Source organism: Syngnathoides biaculeatus, chromosome 4 (genome assembly GCF_019802595.1).
Source record: "Syngnathoides biaculeatus isolate LvHL_M chromosome 4, ASM1980259v1, whole genome shotgun sequence".
NCBI classification, from domain to species: domain Eukaryota; kingdom Metazoa; phylum Chordata; class Actinopteri; order Syngnathiformes; family Syngnathidae; genus Syngnathoides; species Syngnathoides biaculeatus.
This window is the reverse complement of record NC_084643.1, coordinates 14,043,052-14,060,503: the sequence shown is the minus strand read 5'-3', so window position 1 is coordinate 14,060,503 and position 17,452 is coordinate 14,043,052. Positions and strand designations below refer to the sequence as shown.

General features: G+C 41.2%; 1 protein-coding gene and 1 long non-coding RNA gene across 6 annotated transcripts in view; both read right to left on the bottom strand.

Moving 5' to 3' along the window:
- Positions 1 to 17,452, bottom strand: part of stxbp1b (syntaxin binding protein 1b) — a 104,350-nt gene that overhangs the window by 71,595 nt on the left and 15,303 nt on the right. For all 5 annotated transcript variants that reach the window (XM_061816483.1, XM_061816485.1, XM_061816486.1 and 2 more), the window contains 6 exons: positions 16,730 to 16,779; positions 16,563 to 16,644; positions 7,944 to 8,020; positions 6,474 to 6,552; positions 3,832 to 3,935; positions 531 to 679 (listed from right to left, as the gene is read on the bottom strand). In XM_061816483.1, coding sequence (XP_061672467.1) covers positions 531 to 679; positions 3,832 to 3,935; positions 6,474 to 6,552; positions 7,944 to 8,020; positions 16,563 to 16,644; positions 16,730 to 16,779 — 541 coding nt within the window. The remainder of the gene's footprint in view (positions 1 to 530; positions 680 to 3,831; positions 3,936 to 6,473; positions 6,553 to 7,943; positions 8,021 to 16,562; positions 16,645 to 16,729; positions 16,780 to 17,452) is intronic.
- Positions 3,971 to 5,626, bottom strand: LOC133499027 (uncharacterized). Its single transcript, XR_009794518.1, has 3 exons — positions 5,530 to 5,626; positions 5,299 to 5,444; positions 3,971 to 5,197 (listed from the first exon to the last, which is right to left on the bottom strand). It is a non-coding gene; the product is annotated as an uncharacterized LOC133499027 (long non-coding RNA).

The following is a 17,452-nucleotide window of genomic DNA, read 5'->3' as shown; positions in this document are numbered from 1 at the left end:
CAAATCGGTACGATCCTAACAGAGATTGTTAAATTTACTAGGTCAATGACAAGTGCAATCGATTCAAAAGAGATGAAGCTGCTGTAAAAGCGGAGCGATCACTTCGTCACCCTGTTACTCTGTAAGGTTACTCGACAAGGGTGATAAGTGAGGGCAGACCGGATTGGCTCTGCAAAACTAAAGGCAGTTAGTATACCCAGGGGAATTCATCTCGACTCCGAATTAAGAAGCTCCCGTCCTCCTGCACGCATGGCGTTAGAGTCGGCTGGGGTAAAGGGGTAGCTTAACCCTTTAACTGGAGAGTCGGTCAGGACATTTCTCCCGATTAGTCCTGCGGATAAGCGGAATCTGACAGTTCCAATCAGTTCTCGATGCCCAACCCTAATGATACCTCAATAAACGTGAAATATGAATTACAATTATCCATTGTTCCAGATGTTTTGTTAATTTGTAAAAAAAAAAAGAATAATAATAAAAAGAAAAGAAATCCAATACACAATTGTTTCAAGCATTATTATAGTTGCTCTCACCCTCTGTATCGGATTCCAGGATATTCTTTGAGTGTTGCACAGAGAGTGGCAATCTGCTCAGCGCAACCTTCAAGCATATTGTTCTTCACGTCAGCTTTGAAAGGGCTGTAGAAGTCCTGAAAGGCATCTACTTTATCCAGGGAGAAGACCTGTACCAAAGGGAAATGTGGTTAAACGAACTCTTTTTGTCAACAGGGGAATGAAATATACTTTGAACAGAGGTACCCATTTTTATTTATTTGCTTTACTACTTTTTCCACTTTACTGTATACAGTTTTATGTGCAGTACAAAGAGAAGCAAAGCACACATGATTACTCTATTATACCCCTGAGGTGGGTATAACCTCAATGAATTGTTCAAAATCTTTTGGTAAGATTGTATCGTTCTGAAAACATTTCTGGGGAAATGAAGGACCTAACAAAATTGATACTCCAAACTCGTGGGAGCAGTTCTTTCATTTCTAACATGACTATACACCGATGCAGAAAAACAAAAGTCATGGATGAGTGTGTTTGGTATAGATCACTAGTTTTCAAACATTTTTGGGAGCATCACCCTTTTTGGAGATTAACTTTTTTTCCCCGCACCAACACCGCAGCTTGAAATCTTCTCTGATGGAGGAGTGAGAAGGAGCGCTGAAAATTGAAAACAGGGGTGGGGGGGATTGAAAATTTACAGAGTTGTGTTCAAAATAATAGAATTCCCACATCACTAGGAATCTAAATCACTATTTTTGTTGGAATTTCAACTTCTACACTGCAAATCAGTTTCTAAAAGGTTTAGGAAAGGTAAAGAAAACTACCCCAACAGGCAACGAGTTGACTTCTGATTCTGTGAAACCGAATCATTTACTGAAAGGGGTGTGCTAAACAAATAGCAGTTCAATTAATACGGTCCTTGAGTGTGTAAAGAAAAAAAAAAGGTGTTAAACGTGGTCCTTATTTAAAAAAAAAATCAAGGAGACTGAATTGGTAAATGCTGGTTGTGCATTTGTCCTTGAAAAACAGAACCTTTTTAAACATTGCTATTATGAACACAAATGTACAGTATACACATACACACACACACACACACACACACACACATACGTATATATATATACATATATATATATATATATATATATATATATATATATATATATATATATACACATATGAATTTAAATTGAACTTAATATTTTACGGCTGCAACACATTCCAAAAAGCTGGGACAGGTGGCAAAAAAGACTGAGATAGTTGAGGAATGCTCATCAAACACCTGTTTGGAACATCCTACAGATGAAGAGGCAAATTGGGAACAGGTGGGTGCAATAATCTGGAATAGAAGGAACTTCACTGAATAGTTTAGGCATTCACAAGAAAAGATCAGGCGAGGTTCACATCTTTGTGAACAAGTGTGTGAGAAAATAGTCAAACAATCTAAGGATAGTGTTCCTCAACGTACAATTGCAATGAATTTTGGAATTTCATCATCGACAGTCCATTATATCATCTAAAGTTACAGAGAATCTTGGGAAATCACTGGAAGTAAGCGGCAAGGCCAAAAATACTTCAGAAAACCAGTGTCAGTAAAAATATTTTGGCGCTACATCCTGAACTTAAAACTATTATGCAAAGCAAAAGCCATTTATCAACAACACCCAGAAATCCCAGTGGCTTCTCTGGGGCCAAGTTGATCTAAGATGGACTGAACCAAAGTGGTAAAGTGTTATGTGGTCCAATGAGACAACATTTTAAATCCTTCCATCCATCCACTCTGAGAGGAGTTCAGGGATGATGGTGTTAAATGCAGAGCTGAAGTCCATGAACTGGATCCTCGCATACGTACCCTCGCTGTCAAGATGTTCATGGATGAAGTGCAGAAGCCATGTTGATGGCATCATCCACAGACCTGTTAGCTCGATAGAAAACTGCAGTGGGTCCAGCTGGAGGCCTGTGACCCTCTTGAGGTGGTTGAGTACAAAACGTTCAGAGGACTTTATGACCACAGATATCAAGACAACAGGTGTGTAACCATGAAGACCTGAGACTGCTGCTTTTTGGGAACCGGTATATTGGTGGAGGATTTGAAGCAGGTTGGTACGTCACACAGTTGTAGAGACCTGTTGAAGATCTTTGTGAAGACAGGAGCAAGTTGGTCTGCTTCGTCGGCGACCGGCCAGCGGTCGCTCCCCGTTCCTGCTCTGTTGGCGACGGGCACGCCCATACGTTCCCGTCCAGGAGGTGCCGACGGTTCCCCAGCCGCCTCACTTTCCCGCCCAGGAGGAGGTGGCGTTGGTGATGCTGCCTCCGCCTTCTCACGTTCCTGTCCAGGAGGTGGCAACGGTTCCCCAGATGGGACGTGACAGCCTATCGACCATGTCTCAGTGGTGCTCAACCACGAGCAGCAGCAGCAGCAGCCACCGCTCATTGACAATGCCTCGGTCGTGCTCGACTAGCATCAGGAACAGCTGCTGCCCCTCTACCATGTCTCTGCAGTGCAGGAGCAGCTACCGGCTCTCAACAATGCCTTGGAGGTGCTCGAACAGCAGCAGCAGCCACCTCTGGATCATGATTGCCACGGACCAGCTTTCCTGTGTCACCTTAGCCAAGTATATTCAAGTCTTGTTTTTTGTCTAGTAATTATCTGACCTCGTTTTCATGTTTCTGGAGGTTGCCTTTTGCCACATGTTTTTGTACCTTTGCCTTTTTTGGACTGCTTATCTGTGTATGACCTCTGCCTGGAATAAAACCACCCTCAACATCATGTCACTGCCTTGCAGTCCTGCATTTGGGTCCAACCCCTTTTCTCATGTTTGTGATAAAATGAGCTTCGATGAAACGAAATAAAGGAACTTAAACCACTGGATATTGATCTAAAGCAAAGGAAAACTGAATGTGAATGCAGGTTTACAAAGACTAGGAGGCAGCCCCTGATGTGTTGTGCCACAAATTGTGAATGGAGTGTGGATGCTTGGGTTCAAACTGATAAAATTTGTTTTAGCAAATAATCATGCTTACACTGTTGTTCGAGCTTTCGAAAAGCATCATTTCTGAGGAACTGCAGGGCAACAAGACTGACTCTGAAAATGACAGCTGCTGTGTTTGATGAAAACTGGCCCAGATGTTTATTTGAGATACACAAGATGAGGAGTTTGATGGATTTGTGGATGAGGATTTATACAAACACTGTGGGGCACTGTGGCGTAGTTGTGGAATATTGTCCTCACAGTTCTCGGGATATGTAGCAATAAAAAATATACTGAAAAAGTATAATAAGCATCTGATTTCATGGATACCCAGGAAAAAAAATTCTTACTTGAGATTCATAGGGCAGAAAGGCTACATGGATCTCAGTCAAGGCCTTCATGGCTTTGGCGGCACGAGAATTGGTCAAGAGACCGAACATGGGGTCTGGAATTGCTGTAATAAATCAAACACAAATGTATTGTTTAATTCAATAAATATCATAGTGAACCAATGAATGCTAACGTTGAATTACATTTTAAGGGATGTGCAGAAACGAACAACCTGATAAAACCTGTAGGGTGAGGTTTATAAGACTAATTGTGTCCCTCAGCAGTTAGCAAGCCTTATTGAAAAATATTATCGAATATTTACAGTGACTGGGATAAGTATTTAACACCTCAGCATTTTTCTCATCAAATATATGTACAAAGCCGCTATTACAATGAACAATTCACCAGATGTTGGGAACGACCCAAATAATCCATGCATACAAAGAAAGTACAACAAAAATGATCAGTAATATAGCTGTGTGTAATGATGCGAAATGACACAGGGAAGTAGTATTGAGCTGGTCAACTGGTATTTATTCAATAAAAGCCTTTGCAATGACAGCTTCAAGACACTTGATAGTCCCATGTATTGCATTGCTATTTCAGGTATGTTGTAAATCATGGATGTACATCACATCAATCCATCCATTTTTGTTTTACCGCTTAAACCTCACAAGGGTCAAAGGAGTGTTGGAGCCAATCCCAGCTGTCATCAGGGAGCAGGCAGGGACACCCTGAACTGCTTTCCAGCCAATTGCAGGGCACATAGAAACAGACAACAGTCACACTCACAATCACACCTAGAGGCAATTCAGTGTCCAATTAACGGGATGTACAACACATCTGATAATAAAGTTACTTGAAAACTCACACCTTGCCAATGAGGCCTTTTTGTAGGCCATTAATCAGGAATGAAACATCTGATGTTCATTTGCACCGACAAGGGGCTGCATTGCTGTTTGATTATTTGATAGATTTTAGTTGTTGTCTTGGTTTTCCATGACTTTTTCCATTTCCCTTTTGTCATCTGTTCAATACCTTGTTCTGTGTCATTTCACATTATTACACAAATCTTAATTTCCTGTCTTTTTTGTTCTGCATATTTTGTATGGACGGATTACTTGGGGCGGCACGGTGGAGGTGGTGTGAAGTGTTGGCCTGACAGTTTCAAATTTCCTTCCACATCCCAAAAACATGCATTAATTGGAGATTCTAAGGCGTTGTCTTGTTCCCGATCCATGAGTCTCTTGTCTGTCTTTAAAGTGAAAGTGATGAGTGGGTCCAGGTCTGTCGGCAAGTCCAGCGGAGTCAGCTGGTCATTTAACGTGGGGGACAGCCCTTGAAAGAATGCATCTAGGAGCGTCCTGTTGTTCCCCTGGCTTTTGGCTGCAAGAATGCGGAAATCAATGGCGTAGTCGGAAACTCGGTGCTTGCCTTGCCGCAGCGTGATCAAGGAGTTAGCTCCTTCATGTTCAGGTGATGCATACCGGAACACTTTCGGGATGGACTTCACAAAGGATGCCCACGTCTGACCTCTCCGCATTGCGGCTCCATTCAGTGGTCGCTCATGCTTCCGTTATGGATACAAGAGGATTCCGTGGCAGCTACTGGTGCCGGGCTGGTGTTGGCTCCACTAGGGAAAGATGCGGACAGGGAACTAAGCCCGGCAAATACCTCCACAACTTGTTGGTCTGCTGCTCCAACTGGTGAGCAAGTACCTGGAAATTTTCAGTGTGTTCGGCGAGACGGCATCCTTGAGCCTGAAGGACGTTCCGCACCCGATCTGAGTCAGCTGGGTCCATGTGTTGGCCAAACCGTTCTGTCATGACCAGAACACAAGGCTGAACCCAAAATGCATGACTCACGAGACCAGGTACAGTTCGGGAAGCGTCTTTAATCAGTCCAAAGTCGAAACACAGGCAGGAAGTCCAAACAAGCAGCAGTGTCAGAAAGAGAAGGCCAAGAGGCAGGGTTATCAACAAGGCAGGGTTTGGTACACGGAGCATCAAAGGCGAGGACATGGAATTGCAGGGACGTGGCATGAAGTACAACGATCTGGCAAGGACCAGACCGCACACATAGAAATTTATATATGGACCGTAATTACCAAAACGAGACGTAAGTGAGCGCATCTGCTCATTGGAAACTTGCAAAAACATGCATTAATTGGACAATCTAAATTGCCCTAAGTGTGAATGTGAGTGCGACTGTTGTCTGTCTCTATGTGCCCTGTGATTGGCTGACAACCAGTTCAGGGTGTCCCTGCCTGCTGCCAGCTGGGATTGGCTCCAGCAGCTCCCGCGACCCTCGTGAGGATAACCAGCTCGGAAAATGGATGGATGGATTACTTTGGTTGTTCCCAACATCTGGTGAGATTTTCACTTCAATAGCATCTTTGCAATTATATTTCATGACTAAAATGGTGACATGTTAAACACTAATTTCAGCATAGATAGATAGATAGATAGATAGATAGATAGATAGATAGATAGATAGATAGATAGATAGATAGATAGATAGATAGATAGATAGATAGAGAGATAGATAGATAGATAGATAGATAGATAGATAGATAGATAGATTTTAATTATTACAATCATTAAGTGTATGTATTCTATTTCAAGATTTTAATTGAATCTACAAATGGATTGGGGTTACTCACTGTCAATAAAGAAGACATATGCTGCTCGATACCTCGGAGACCGTGGATCTCTGAAGTCATCAATCAGACCCTCAACAGACTGTCAACAGATAATCATACTACTTTTAAAAAAAAATCAGTGAACGTGACCAAAGACACTTCCATTAGAAAATAAAATCCATTGTTAACTATTTTGAATACAACTATGAAATATTTAAAATAACTGCTATATTTGGATCCATGTGTTTAAAAATAAAATTGAGCTGGCATCATTAATCAAATAGCACTGGACAGGTTTGAGGATAAAAAGGGAGACAGGTCACATGCACTAATTCCATCCATCTGTAATGGTGTGATGTTGTGGGCTATGATAGGAATAGGACATGGAAGTGCACTTTTATTTCGAAAGGCAGCACTTTTATTTCGAAAGGCATCACTTTCATTTCGAAAGGCAGCACTTTCTCAGTCATTTATTCTTTTTCGTTCTTTTAAACGTCATTGATAGTATAAGGAATTGTGTGTTTAAAAAGGTTCATTTTAGGGGGGGAATGCCATTGAATTGTTCTCTGGAAGATCTGAGCAACACAGGAAGTAGGCTACGTGCTTTATTTTGAACCCACACTTATCGTGTGGTGGGAGGAACTATTTCCTTTTCTTTGAGATTCCTGGTTTAAGGTACGCATTTTGTTCACATATTTTCATTGTTTTGTTGTAGAATGTGAATATAAGTTACTTTAAAATGTTTGCAGAGCGGATGTAGTCACAGAGGCGCAGTTTTAAATATCACGTTTCATTGATTTTAAACATAAACTTGCTCGTTGGAGGAGTGGAGTGGTCGCTGTATGTATGTTGCTGAGCACCATGTGGGTTTGTTCGGTGTGGAAATTAGCAAAGTTAGCAGAGGCCGTGTGGTGACCATGTTCTTGATGTTACTGAGTTTTGAGCGTATTTGTGAAATCTGAGTTTATTGAATTTTTTTTTAATATTATTTTCATCTGTTGCAATGTAAATCATATGTTATTTGCTTTTGTGATATATTTACTCTTGTTTGTGAGATTCCTGGTGTAAGAGTTTTGAGAGTATTTGTGAACACAAATCTGAACATCCTTTATAATACAGAGAGAGAATTAAAACCAGGTTGAAATTAGCCATCGTGTGTGTCTTTTCATTCATCATCCATTAAAAAAATACACAATGCAGAGTTAAACTCACTACACATCCATCCAGTTTCTTTAATTCCAGTCTGGAAATAATGAACTTCAGGATCCTTGGGGACAGGTAATTTTTTTCTGCAACTGTAAACCATCAAACTATGATGTTTATGTTTAACAATGACATTTACCATGATCAAATTAGAGCTACTGAATACAAACACTGTACAGTCAACATGATAATAAATTAAGGATTGTCTTTTATTTAATGATGCAACAACAGTCTTTGTTATACATGTTGACCAAATTAAAAGCTTCTGTTGCACAGATTTCTTATTACCTCAGCTGAGGGTGCTATCAGATAAATGGCCTCCATACTTGGCAGGGGCTCCCGTCGCTTGGATATGTCTTCTACAACTGTGAAAAGAAAAATAATTATTGAGCAATTTTTTGCTCATCATACGACATGGGAAGGGGCTGATTTTTGCCAGTACAGACTGTTAATAAAATGAATATTAATTTAAAAAATAGTAACTAAAATTTCTTTAGTGCACTTCACAACACTTAAAGATGCTTTACAGAAGGGGTGGGCAATTAATTTTTAAAAATGGCCACATAAGAAACCTGAATTGTGTCTGAGGGCCGCAGCATTGTTAATTAACTTAATTGTCAACATTGTCCCATTGTAAAATGCATTAAATTCTAGATTTCGAATACCTGGGACTGGTAATTGGAATAAAAGTAGTCTATGTGAAATTGTGGTATATACAGTGAAAAAAAAAAAAAAGTATTTGAATATCCTGCTATATTGCAAGTTCTCCCATTTAGAAATCATGGAAGGGTCTGAAATTTTCATAGTACGTGCATGTCCACTGTGAGAGAGATCATCTAAAATGAAAAATCCTCAAATCACAATGTATGTTTTTTAATGATTTGTGTGATACAGCTGCAAATAAGTATTTGAACACCAGTCGATCAGCGTGCATTCTGACTCTCAAAGACCTGTTAGTCCAGCTTTAAAAGTCCACCTCCACACCATGTTTTACACCAAATGTAAGGGGTCTCACACCATCCTTCTTCTTTTCCTTTCAGCTTGTCCTGTTAGGGGTCGCCACAGAGTGTCATCTTTTTCCATCCAAGTCTATCTCGTGCATCTTCTTGAACACCCACTGTCCTCCCTCACATCTATCAACCTTTGCTTTGGTCTTCCTCTCACTCTTTTGCCTGGCAGCTCCATCCTCAGCACCCTTCTACCAATATACTCACGCTCTCATCTCTGAACATGTCCAAACCATCTAAGTCTGCTCTCTCTAGGCTTGTCTCCAAAACATCCAACTTTGGCTGTCCCTCTAATGAGCTCGTTTCCAATCCTATCCAACCTGTTCACCTCAACCTAGAACCTCAGCATCTTCATTTCTGCTACCTCCAGTTCTGCTTCCTGTTGTCTCTTCAGTGCCACCGTCTCTAATCCGCACAACATGGCCGGCCTCACCACAGTCTTATAAACTTTGCCCTTCATCCTAGCGGAGACTCTTCTGTCTCATAGAACATCAGAAAGCTTCCCCCAACTGTTCCACCCCACTTGGACCCGTTCCTTCAATTCTTTACCACACTCTCCATTGCTCCGTATTGTTGACCCCAAATATTTGAAGTCACCCACCTTCACTATCACTTCTCCCTGGAGCTTCACTCCACCTCTTCCGCCCCTCTCATTCAACCACATATATTCTGTTGTACTTAAGCTAATCTTCATTCCTCTCCTTTCCAGTGCGTGCCTCCATCTTTCGAATTGCTCCTCCACCTGCTCCCTGCTTTCACTGCATCACAATATCAACTGTGAACATCATAGTCCAAGGCGATTCCAGTCTAACCTCATCGGTCAGTCTATCCATTACTCCTACAAACAGGAAGGGGCTCAGCGCGGATCCCTGATGCAGTCCCACCTACACCTTAAATTCTTCTGACACACCAACGGCACACCTCACCGCTGTTCTGCTGCCCTCATACATGTACGGTACTATTCTAACATATTTCTCCACCACACCAGACTTGCGCATACAGTACCACAGTTCCTCTCTTAGTACTCTGTCATAGGCTTTCTCTAGGTCTACAAAGACACAATGTAACTCCTTCTGACCTTACCTGTACTTTTCCACGAACATCCTCAAGGCAAATAATGCATCTGTGATACTCTTTCAAGGAATGAAACCATACTGTTGCTTGCAGATACTTCTGTCTTGTGTCGAGCCTCCACTATTCTTTCCCATAACTTCATTGTGTGGCTCATCATCTTTATTCCTCTATAGTTTACACAACTCTGAACATCGCCTTTGTTCTTAAAAATGTGGACTAGCACACTTTTCCGCCATTCTTCTTGCATCTTCTCTCCTGCTAGTATTCTACTGAATAAGTTGGGCAAAATCTCCACAGCCACTTCTCCAAATTGCTTCCATACCTCCACTGGTATGTCATCAGGACCAACTGTCTTTCCATTTTTCATTCTGTTCAGTGCCGTTCTAACTTCCCCCTTACTAATCATTGCCACTTCCTGGTCATTCATGCTTGCCACTTCAACTCTTCTTTCTCTCTCATTTTCTTCATTCATTAACTACTCAAAGTACTCTTTCCATCTATTTAGCATACTACTGGCACCAGTCAACATATTTCCATCACTATCCTTAATCACCTTTTCTTGCTGCACATCCTTCCCATCTCTATCCCTCTGTCTGGCCAACCTGTAGAGATCCTTTTCTCCTTCTTTCATTTCTAACCTGGCGTACATGTCGTCATATGCTTCTTGTTTAGCCTTTGCCACCTCTACCTTTGCCCTACGTCACATCTCAACGTACTCCTTTCATCTCTCCTTAGTCCTCTCCATGTCCCACTTCCCATTCACGCTCTCTCCCATTCTCTTCATTCATTAACTTCTCAAAGTACTCTTTCCATCTACTTAGCACACTACTGGAACCAGTCAACATATTTCCATCACTATCATTAATCACATTTACTTGCTGTACATCATTCCCATCTCTATCCCTCTGTCTGGCCAACCTGTAGAGATTCTTTTCTCCCTTTTTTGTATCCAACCTGGTGAACTGATCGTTATATGTCTCTTGTTTAGCCTTCGCCACCTCGCATCTCAATGGATATCTTCCGCCTCTCCTCAGTACTCTCCATGTCCCACTTTTTCTTCGCTAATCTCGTTCCTTGGATGACTTCCTGTATTTTGGGGTTCCACCACCAAGTCTCCTTCTCCCCTTTACGACCAGAAGGCCCCCCAAGTTCTCTCCTGCCTGGCTCTCTGACTACTTTGGCAGTCGTATTCCAGTCTTCCGGGAGCTCTTCCTGTCCATCTTGACCCTGTCTCACCGCTTTCCGAAAGGCCACACGACATTGTTCCTTCCTCGACTTCCAACACCTGATTCTCTTCTCTAAATTTTGTCTTCTTAATCTTCCTACCCACTACCAGAGTCATCCTACACACCACCATCCTATACTGTTGCGCTACACTATCTCCCACCACAACCTTACAATCAGTAGCCTCCTTCAGATTACCTCGTCTGCACAAAATATAATCCTTCTCCACTCCATGTATTATTCTGAATCAGATGCACCTGTGTGAGGTCGTTAGCTGCACAAAGACACCTGTCCACCCCATAGAATAAGTAAGACTCAAACTTGTAACATGGCAAAGACCAAAGAGCTGTCCAAACCAGATACCAGACAAAAAAATTGTACAACTCAAGAAGTACAAAAAATTGCCAAGAAGCTTGGTGAATAAAGGTCCACTGTTGGAGCAATCATTAGAAAATGGAAGAAGCTAAACATGAAAGTCAATTTCAATCGGAGTGGGGCCCCATGCAAGATATGAACTCGTGGGGTCTCAATGATCCTGAGAAAGGTGAGGAATCAGCCCAGGACTACACGACAGGACTTGGTCAATGACCTGAAAAGAGATGGGACCACCATTTCCAAGGTGACTGTTGGTAATACACTAAGACGCCATGGTTTAAAATCGTGTGGCACGGAAGGTTCCCCTGCTTAAACCAGCACATGCCAAAGGGCATCTTAAGTTTGCCAATGACCATTTGGATGATACAGAGGAGTCATGGGAGAAAGTTTTGTGGTCAGATGAGACCAAAATTCAACTTTATGGTCATAATTCCTCTAACCGTGTTTGGAGGAAGACGAATGATGTTTTCCATCCCAACAACACCATCTACTGTGAAGCAATGGGGTGGTAGCATCATGCTTTGGGGATGTTTATCTGCACATGGGACAGGACGACTGCACTTAGTGCTAAACCAACTAGCACCTTGGAAACGGTGGTCGCAGCTCTTTTCAGGTCATTGACCCAGTCCTTTCCTGTAGTCCTGGGCTGATTCCTTACCTTTCGAAGGATCATTGAGACCATTGAGAGTTGATATGTTGCATGGGGCTCCACTCCAACTGAGATTGACCTCATGTTTAGCTTCTTCCATTTTCTAATGATTACTCCAACACTGGACCTTTTTTCACCAAGGTGCTTGGCAATTTTTCCGTAGCCCTTTCCAGCCATGTGGAGTTGTACAGTTTTGTCTCTGTTGTCTTTGGACAACTCTTTGGTCTTGGCCATATTACAATTTTGAGTCTTACTGATTGTATGGGGTGGACAGGTGTATTTATGGAGCTAAAAACCTCACACAGCATCTGATTCAGGATAATACATGGAAAGGAGGTGGACTTTTAAAGGTGGACTAACATGTCTTTGAGGGTCATAATTGGAGTAAAGTAGAAAACTTATTTGCAGCTGTATCGCAGAAATCGTTAAATTATGCCGTGTGATTTCTGGATTTTTCTTTTTAGATTATCTCTCTCACAGTGGACATGCACGTACGATGAACGTTTCAGACCCCTCCATGATTTCGAAGTGGGAGAACTTGCAATATATCCGGGTGTTCAAATACTTATTTTCTTCACTGGTTGTCTAACCAACCAACCAACCAACCCTTTTCTAAGCCACTTATCCTCACGAGGGCGCCATAAAGCAGGTGGCAGGATACACCCTGAAATGGTTGCCAGTCAATCGCTGAGCACATGAGACAGACAACAGTCGCACTCAGAATCACACCTCGGGGCAATTTAGAGTATCCAATTAATGCCTGTTTTTGGGATGTGGGAGCAAACCGGAGTGCCCAGCGAAAACCCACGCAGGCACAGGGACAACATGGAAACTCCACACAGGTGGGGCTGGGATTGAACCGCGATCCTCAGAACTATGAGGCAAACACTCCACAGCTGCTCTCGTGTGCCACATGTGTATATGTCAACTCGGAAAATATTCCCATAGAAGTAATCAACAAAAGCAATCATCTCATCAATGCAGTTTACTTCACGTGAGCTCTTCAATGAGAATAATCCAGTCTGGCCTGGGTTTGGACAAGGATGTTGAAATCTGGCTAAATGTCTGAGGTGGCTATGTGAAGGACAGCTGAGAGGTGGTCACCGGTGATAGAAGACCTGTGTTAGGATTTATTGAATTTCATCACTGAGAATATCTGTTTAGATACCGGTGGCATGAAAAAGTATTCACCCTGTCCGAATTTCTGTTGTTTTGTATATCTCTCACACACAAAGGTTTCAAATGATCAAACCAAATGGAGTATCCCAGGGAAATACAAAATTCCTCTTTCTAAATGATATTTCAATTTATTAAGGCACAAAAAAAATCCAAACCTTTTTAACCCCGTGTGAGTAAGTAATTCCCTCCCTCCCCCTGCCCCCTTGTTAATTCACAAAGTCACTATGACTAATCATAAATTTGGGAAAGGTGAGTTCAATTTCACAAGACACACCCAAACTTGATTACCACCATACTTGAATGAATAAATCACTTAGATCTATCAGAGAATATGAAGTAGGCTACAAGATATCCAAAGAAGATCCAATGAAGTTCAAGAAGAAATGAGAAAAAAACTTATTGAAACCCATCAGTCTGGAAAAGGTTACAAAGCAATTTCGAAGCCTTTGGATGTCCAGCAAACCACTGTCAGAGCCATTACCCACAAATGGAGAAAGCTGGGAACAGTGTTAAACCTTCTCAGGAGTGGATCACCAACAAAAATTACTCCAAGAGTGAGACGACCACAAATCTAGGAGGTCACAAAATAATTTCGAACAACATCTTAAGACCTGCAGACATCGCTGGCCTGAGTTAAGGTCAGTATTCATGACTCTAGCATAAGAAAGACACTGGCTAAAATGGCATACATAGGAGAGTTCCCAGGCAAAAATAATCTCCTGCTGTCAGCAGAAAATACACAGGCTCATCTCACATTCACCAAAAAACATCATGATGATCCTCTTTTGAAAAAACATTCTGTGGACTGACGAGTCAAAAATGTAACTTTTCAGAAGGTGTGAGACCGGTTGGTTGATGGATGTTGTGAGGGAAGACATGAGGGCAGTTAGTGTTAGAGAGGAAGATGCAGGAGATGGGCTTAGATGGAAAAAGATCACACACTGTGGCGACCCCTAACGGGACAATCCGAAAAGAAAAGAAGAAGGAAGGTGTGAGACCCCTTACATCTGGTGTAAAAATGGCACAGCATTTGATAAAAAGAAAAATTATGCCAATAGCGAAGCACAGTGATTGCAGTGTGATAGTCTAGGGCTGCTTTGTTACGTCAGGACCAGGACAACTCGCTGTGAATGATGGAGTAGCCAAGTCAAAAGACGGATTAAAATCCAAAGCAGTTCATGCTAGAAAACCCTCCAATATGGCAGAGATTAAAAAAGTTCAGCAAAGAGTGAGACAAAATTCCTCCTGAGCGATGTGGAAAAACTCTTCACCAATTATCGTAAACACTTAATTTTAGTTATTGCTCCCAATGGTGGCACAACCTGTTATTAGTTTCAGGGGGCAATTACATTCTCACAAAGGGTCAGAAAGGTTTTGATATTTTTGTGCATTAAAAAAATGAACTGTCATTTGAAAACTAGATTTTGTATTTTCTTGTTTTGTCTCTGAGTAATATTCAAATTGGTTTGAAACTTTTGTGTTTGATGTGCAACAAAAAAAAAAAAACTGAAATCGGGAGGGGGGCGAATTCTTTTTCATGCCACTGTTTTTAAATGGATCCAAAGAGGACTATAATCTTCTGAGCATGCCTTCTCAGGTATGCAAAGTTATCCTCTATGAGGGAAGAGTACAAATCCAGCATTGAGACTGACCTGAACCGCTCTACCAGAAGTGTGTTAGACTGCAGGTCAATGAGTTCCATCCGAACATCACTTGCTGCATTATCCACATTGCAGTTGAAGGAAGAAGAAACTACGTGCATTTCAGTCTCAGCTTTTTTTAAATGGCCTTGGAAACTCTCCATGCAGTCCTTCTAACATAGATGAGTATTTGTGGAGGTGATCATCTGATATTGTTGCTTCCTTTAGTCTTGGCAAGTGGGTGAGAATGTTGTTCTCCACTTGGCCTGAGAGAAGCTACAATCTTTCGCATGAATGCCTTCACTGACTGCACTGTACAATTCATGTACAAAAAGCCCCTTGTATTGCTGCTTTAAATTTAGTTAATTTAACAGTGAACTCAGGTCTGCCACCAAGTCTTGATCTGAAAGCGGTGGGTGTCCTGTCCTTTCTTCACACGGAAATCTTGAATCTGGTCTCTCAGGTCCCAGACACTGATAAGTACTTTGCCTAAACTGAAGCACCTGCCGGCACAGTGATAGCTTATGTCACCGTGCTCTGTGTCATTTTCCTCCAAAAGTGCAACAACAAACTGTGATTTCATGTTTTCGCTCTGATGAAATGGAACTATTACAGTTACAGCATCAACAACATGGTACACTGATTTACACATCACTTGCTGATGTATACATTATACACTGTCAGCCTCTGCACATGTTTCATTTCTGTTACCTTCTTCTGCATTCTATTCAAAAGTCCAACATTTTTCCCAGTCAGTGTTGGACAACCGTCTGTTGTCACACCTGCCATCTTGTCCCATTTACTTCCTAACTTGTCAAAACATGCAGTTACCTCTACCTAACTAGTCATTCCCAGTGGTGGTCTGATTCACTGATTTCATGGCTGTTAGCTCCTCTGTGAAATGAAATCTGCAGTTATCCCATATAAGAAGATGAGCAGATTTGCAGTTTCACATTCATTGCAGAGGTCATTCAACACCAGAGAAAAATAGTCAAAGTCGGCCTCTATGTTCTTAATCTGGGACAATTTCAATTGTACAAATGTTACAGATATTCTTCAATCAATTGTGCAGGTGGAGCAAATGCTACTCAGGTACGAGAGGTTAGTACTGGTCAACAACTGGGAAGTGGCTGTGTTTTAATTAACCAATTATATTTAAATTTAGGTTAAATAGGCATCAACACACTTCTGCCACTATTTAAAGTGTCTGTGATTAATCCCAAATAAATTCAAGCAGTTCCAGTAGGCTTTTCTATACATTTTGCTTTCCTCCAATCAGAAGCATTTTGTAGTAACACTTTCACCTTTTTCATAATTCCTTCCAAGACCCCAGTTCCAATGAAAGAAAATCAGCCCCAAAGCATAAGGTTGCCTTGACTAAGCTTCACTGTTGGTATGGTGTTCTTTTGGTGATAAGCAGTGTTGGGTTTGGGGCAAACACGTGTTGTTGGAATTATGGTCAAAACATTTCCAAATATTAACTTTAACTTTATTAACTAAATGACAACACGGACATGACTAAGGTATAGTAAATTCCAAGAAAACAATACCAGCAGATGTCAATATACCAATACATCACTAGTTGTCAAAATTACTCCTGTATTTTGAAATGGTGTCAATTTTCTACATCAATCAGCGGTGCGTGAGTTTTATGAGAAACACAAAGAATACTTAGACCGTGACTGGCCTAAAATAAATCATAAAAAGAATGGCATCATCTTTCAGATTAATGTAAAACTGTATAAGCAGTGGTACTCACTGGTGATTCCCTCTGTCATGATGTCTGTCATCTTGCAGCAGGAGGAAATCATCCTCATACTTAGCTTGTCCACCACAAGCACCTACAAACAAGTGAGACAGAAGTTTTCATATAGCGGGTAATTTAATTTTCCGATACTGCGTAAATTGAGAAAAAAAATCACTTACTTTCCATTTCCCTTTTTCTTTTGCCTTCTTGATAACATTGTTCATTATCTCTGTAAAATGAGATACATGGAACTAATTTATTTATAAAGAATACACAAAATGCAGAATAGAACTGTACAACATTTACAGTGGGGCAAAAAGTAGTCAGCTACCAATTATGCAAGTTCTTGAAAAGATAAGACAGGTCTGTAATTTTTGTCATAGGTGTATCTCACCTATGAGAGACAAAATGGGGGGAAAAAATCCAGAAAAACTGATTTTTGAAGATTTTTTTTTTTAGCATATTGTAGGGGAAAAATAAGTATTTGCCCAATCATAAAAGTTGATCTCAATACTTAGTTATATGTGCTTTGTTGGCAATAACAGAGGTCAAATATTTTGTCAGTCTTCATTAGGTTTTCTCACTCTGTTGGTTCATTCCTCCATGCAGACCTCCTCCAGAGCAGTGTTGTTTTGTCGCTGTCACTGAGCAACACAGACTTTCAACTGGCTACGCTACTCCGGGAACATTTAAATTGCTTCCCATGAATTCACTTCTTCATTGCCCAAGACGTGTGTTTGGGATCATTATTATATTGAAAGACCCAGCCATGTTTTATCTTCAATGCCCTTCTTGATGGAAAGAGATTTTCACATAAAATGTCACGATACATGTCTCCATTTATTCTTTCTTTTACATGGATCATGGTCCTCGTCTGTTCGTAGAAAAACAGCCCCAAAGCA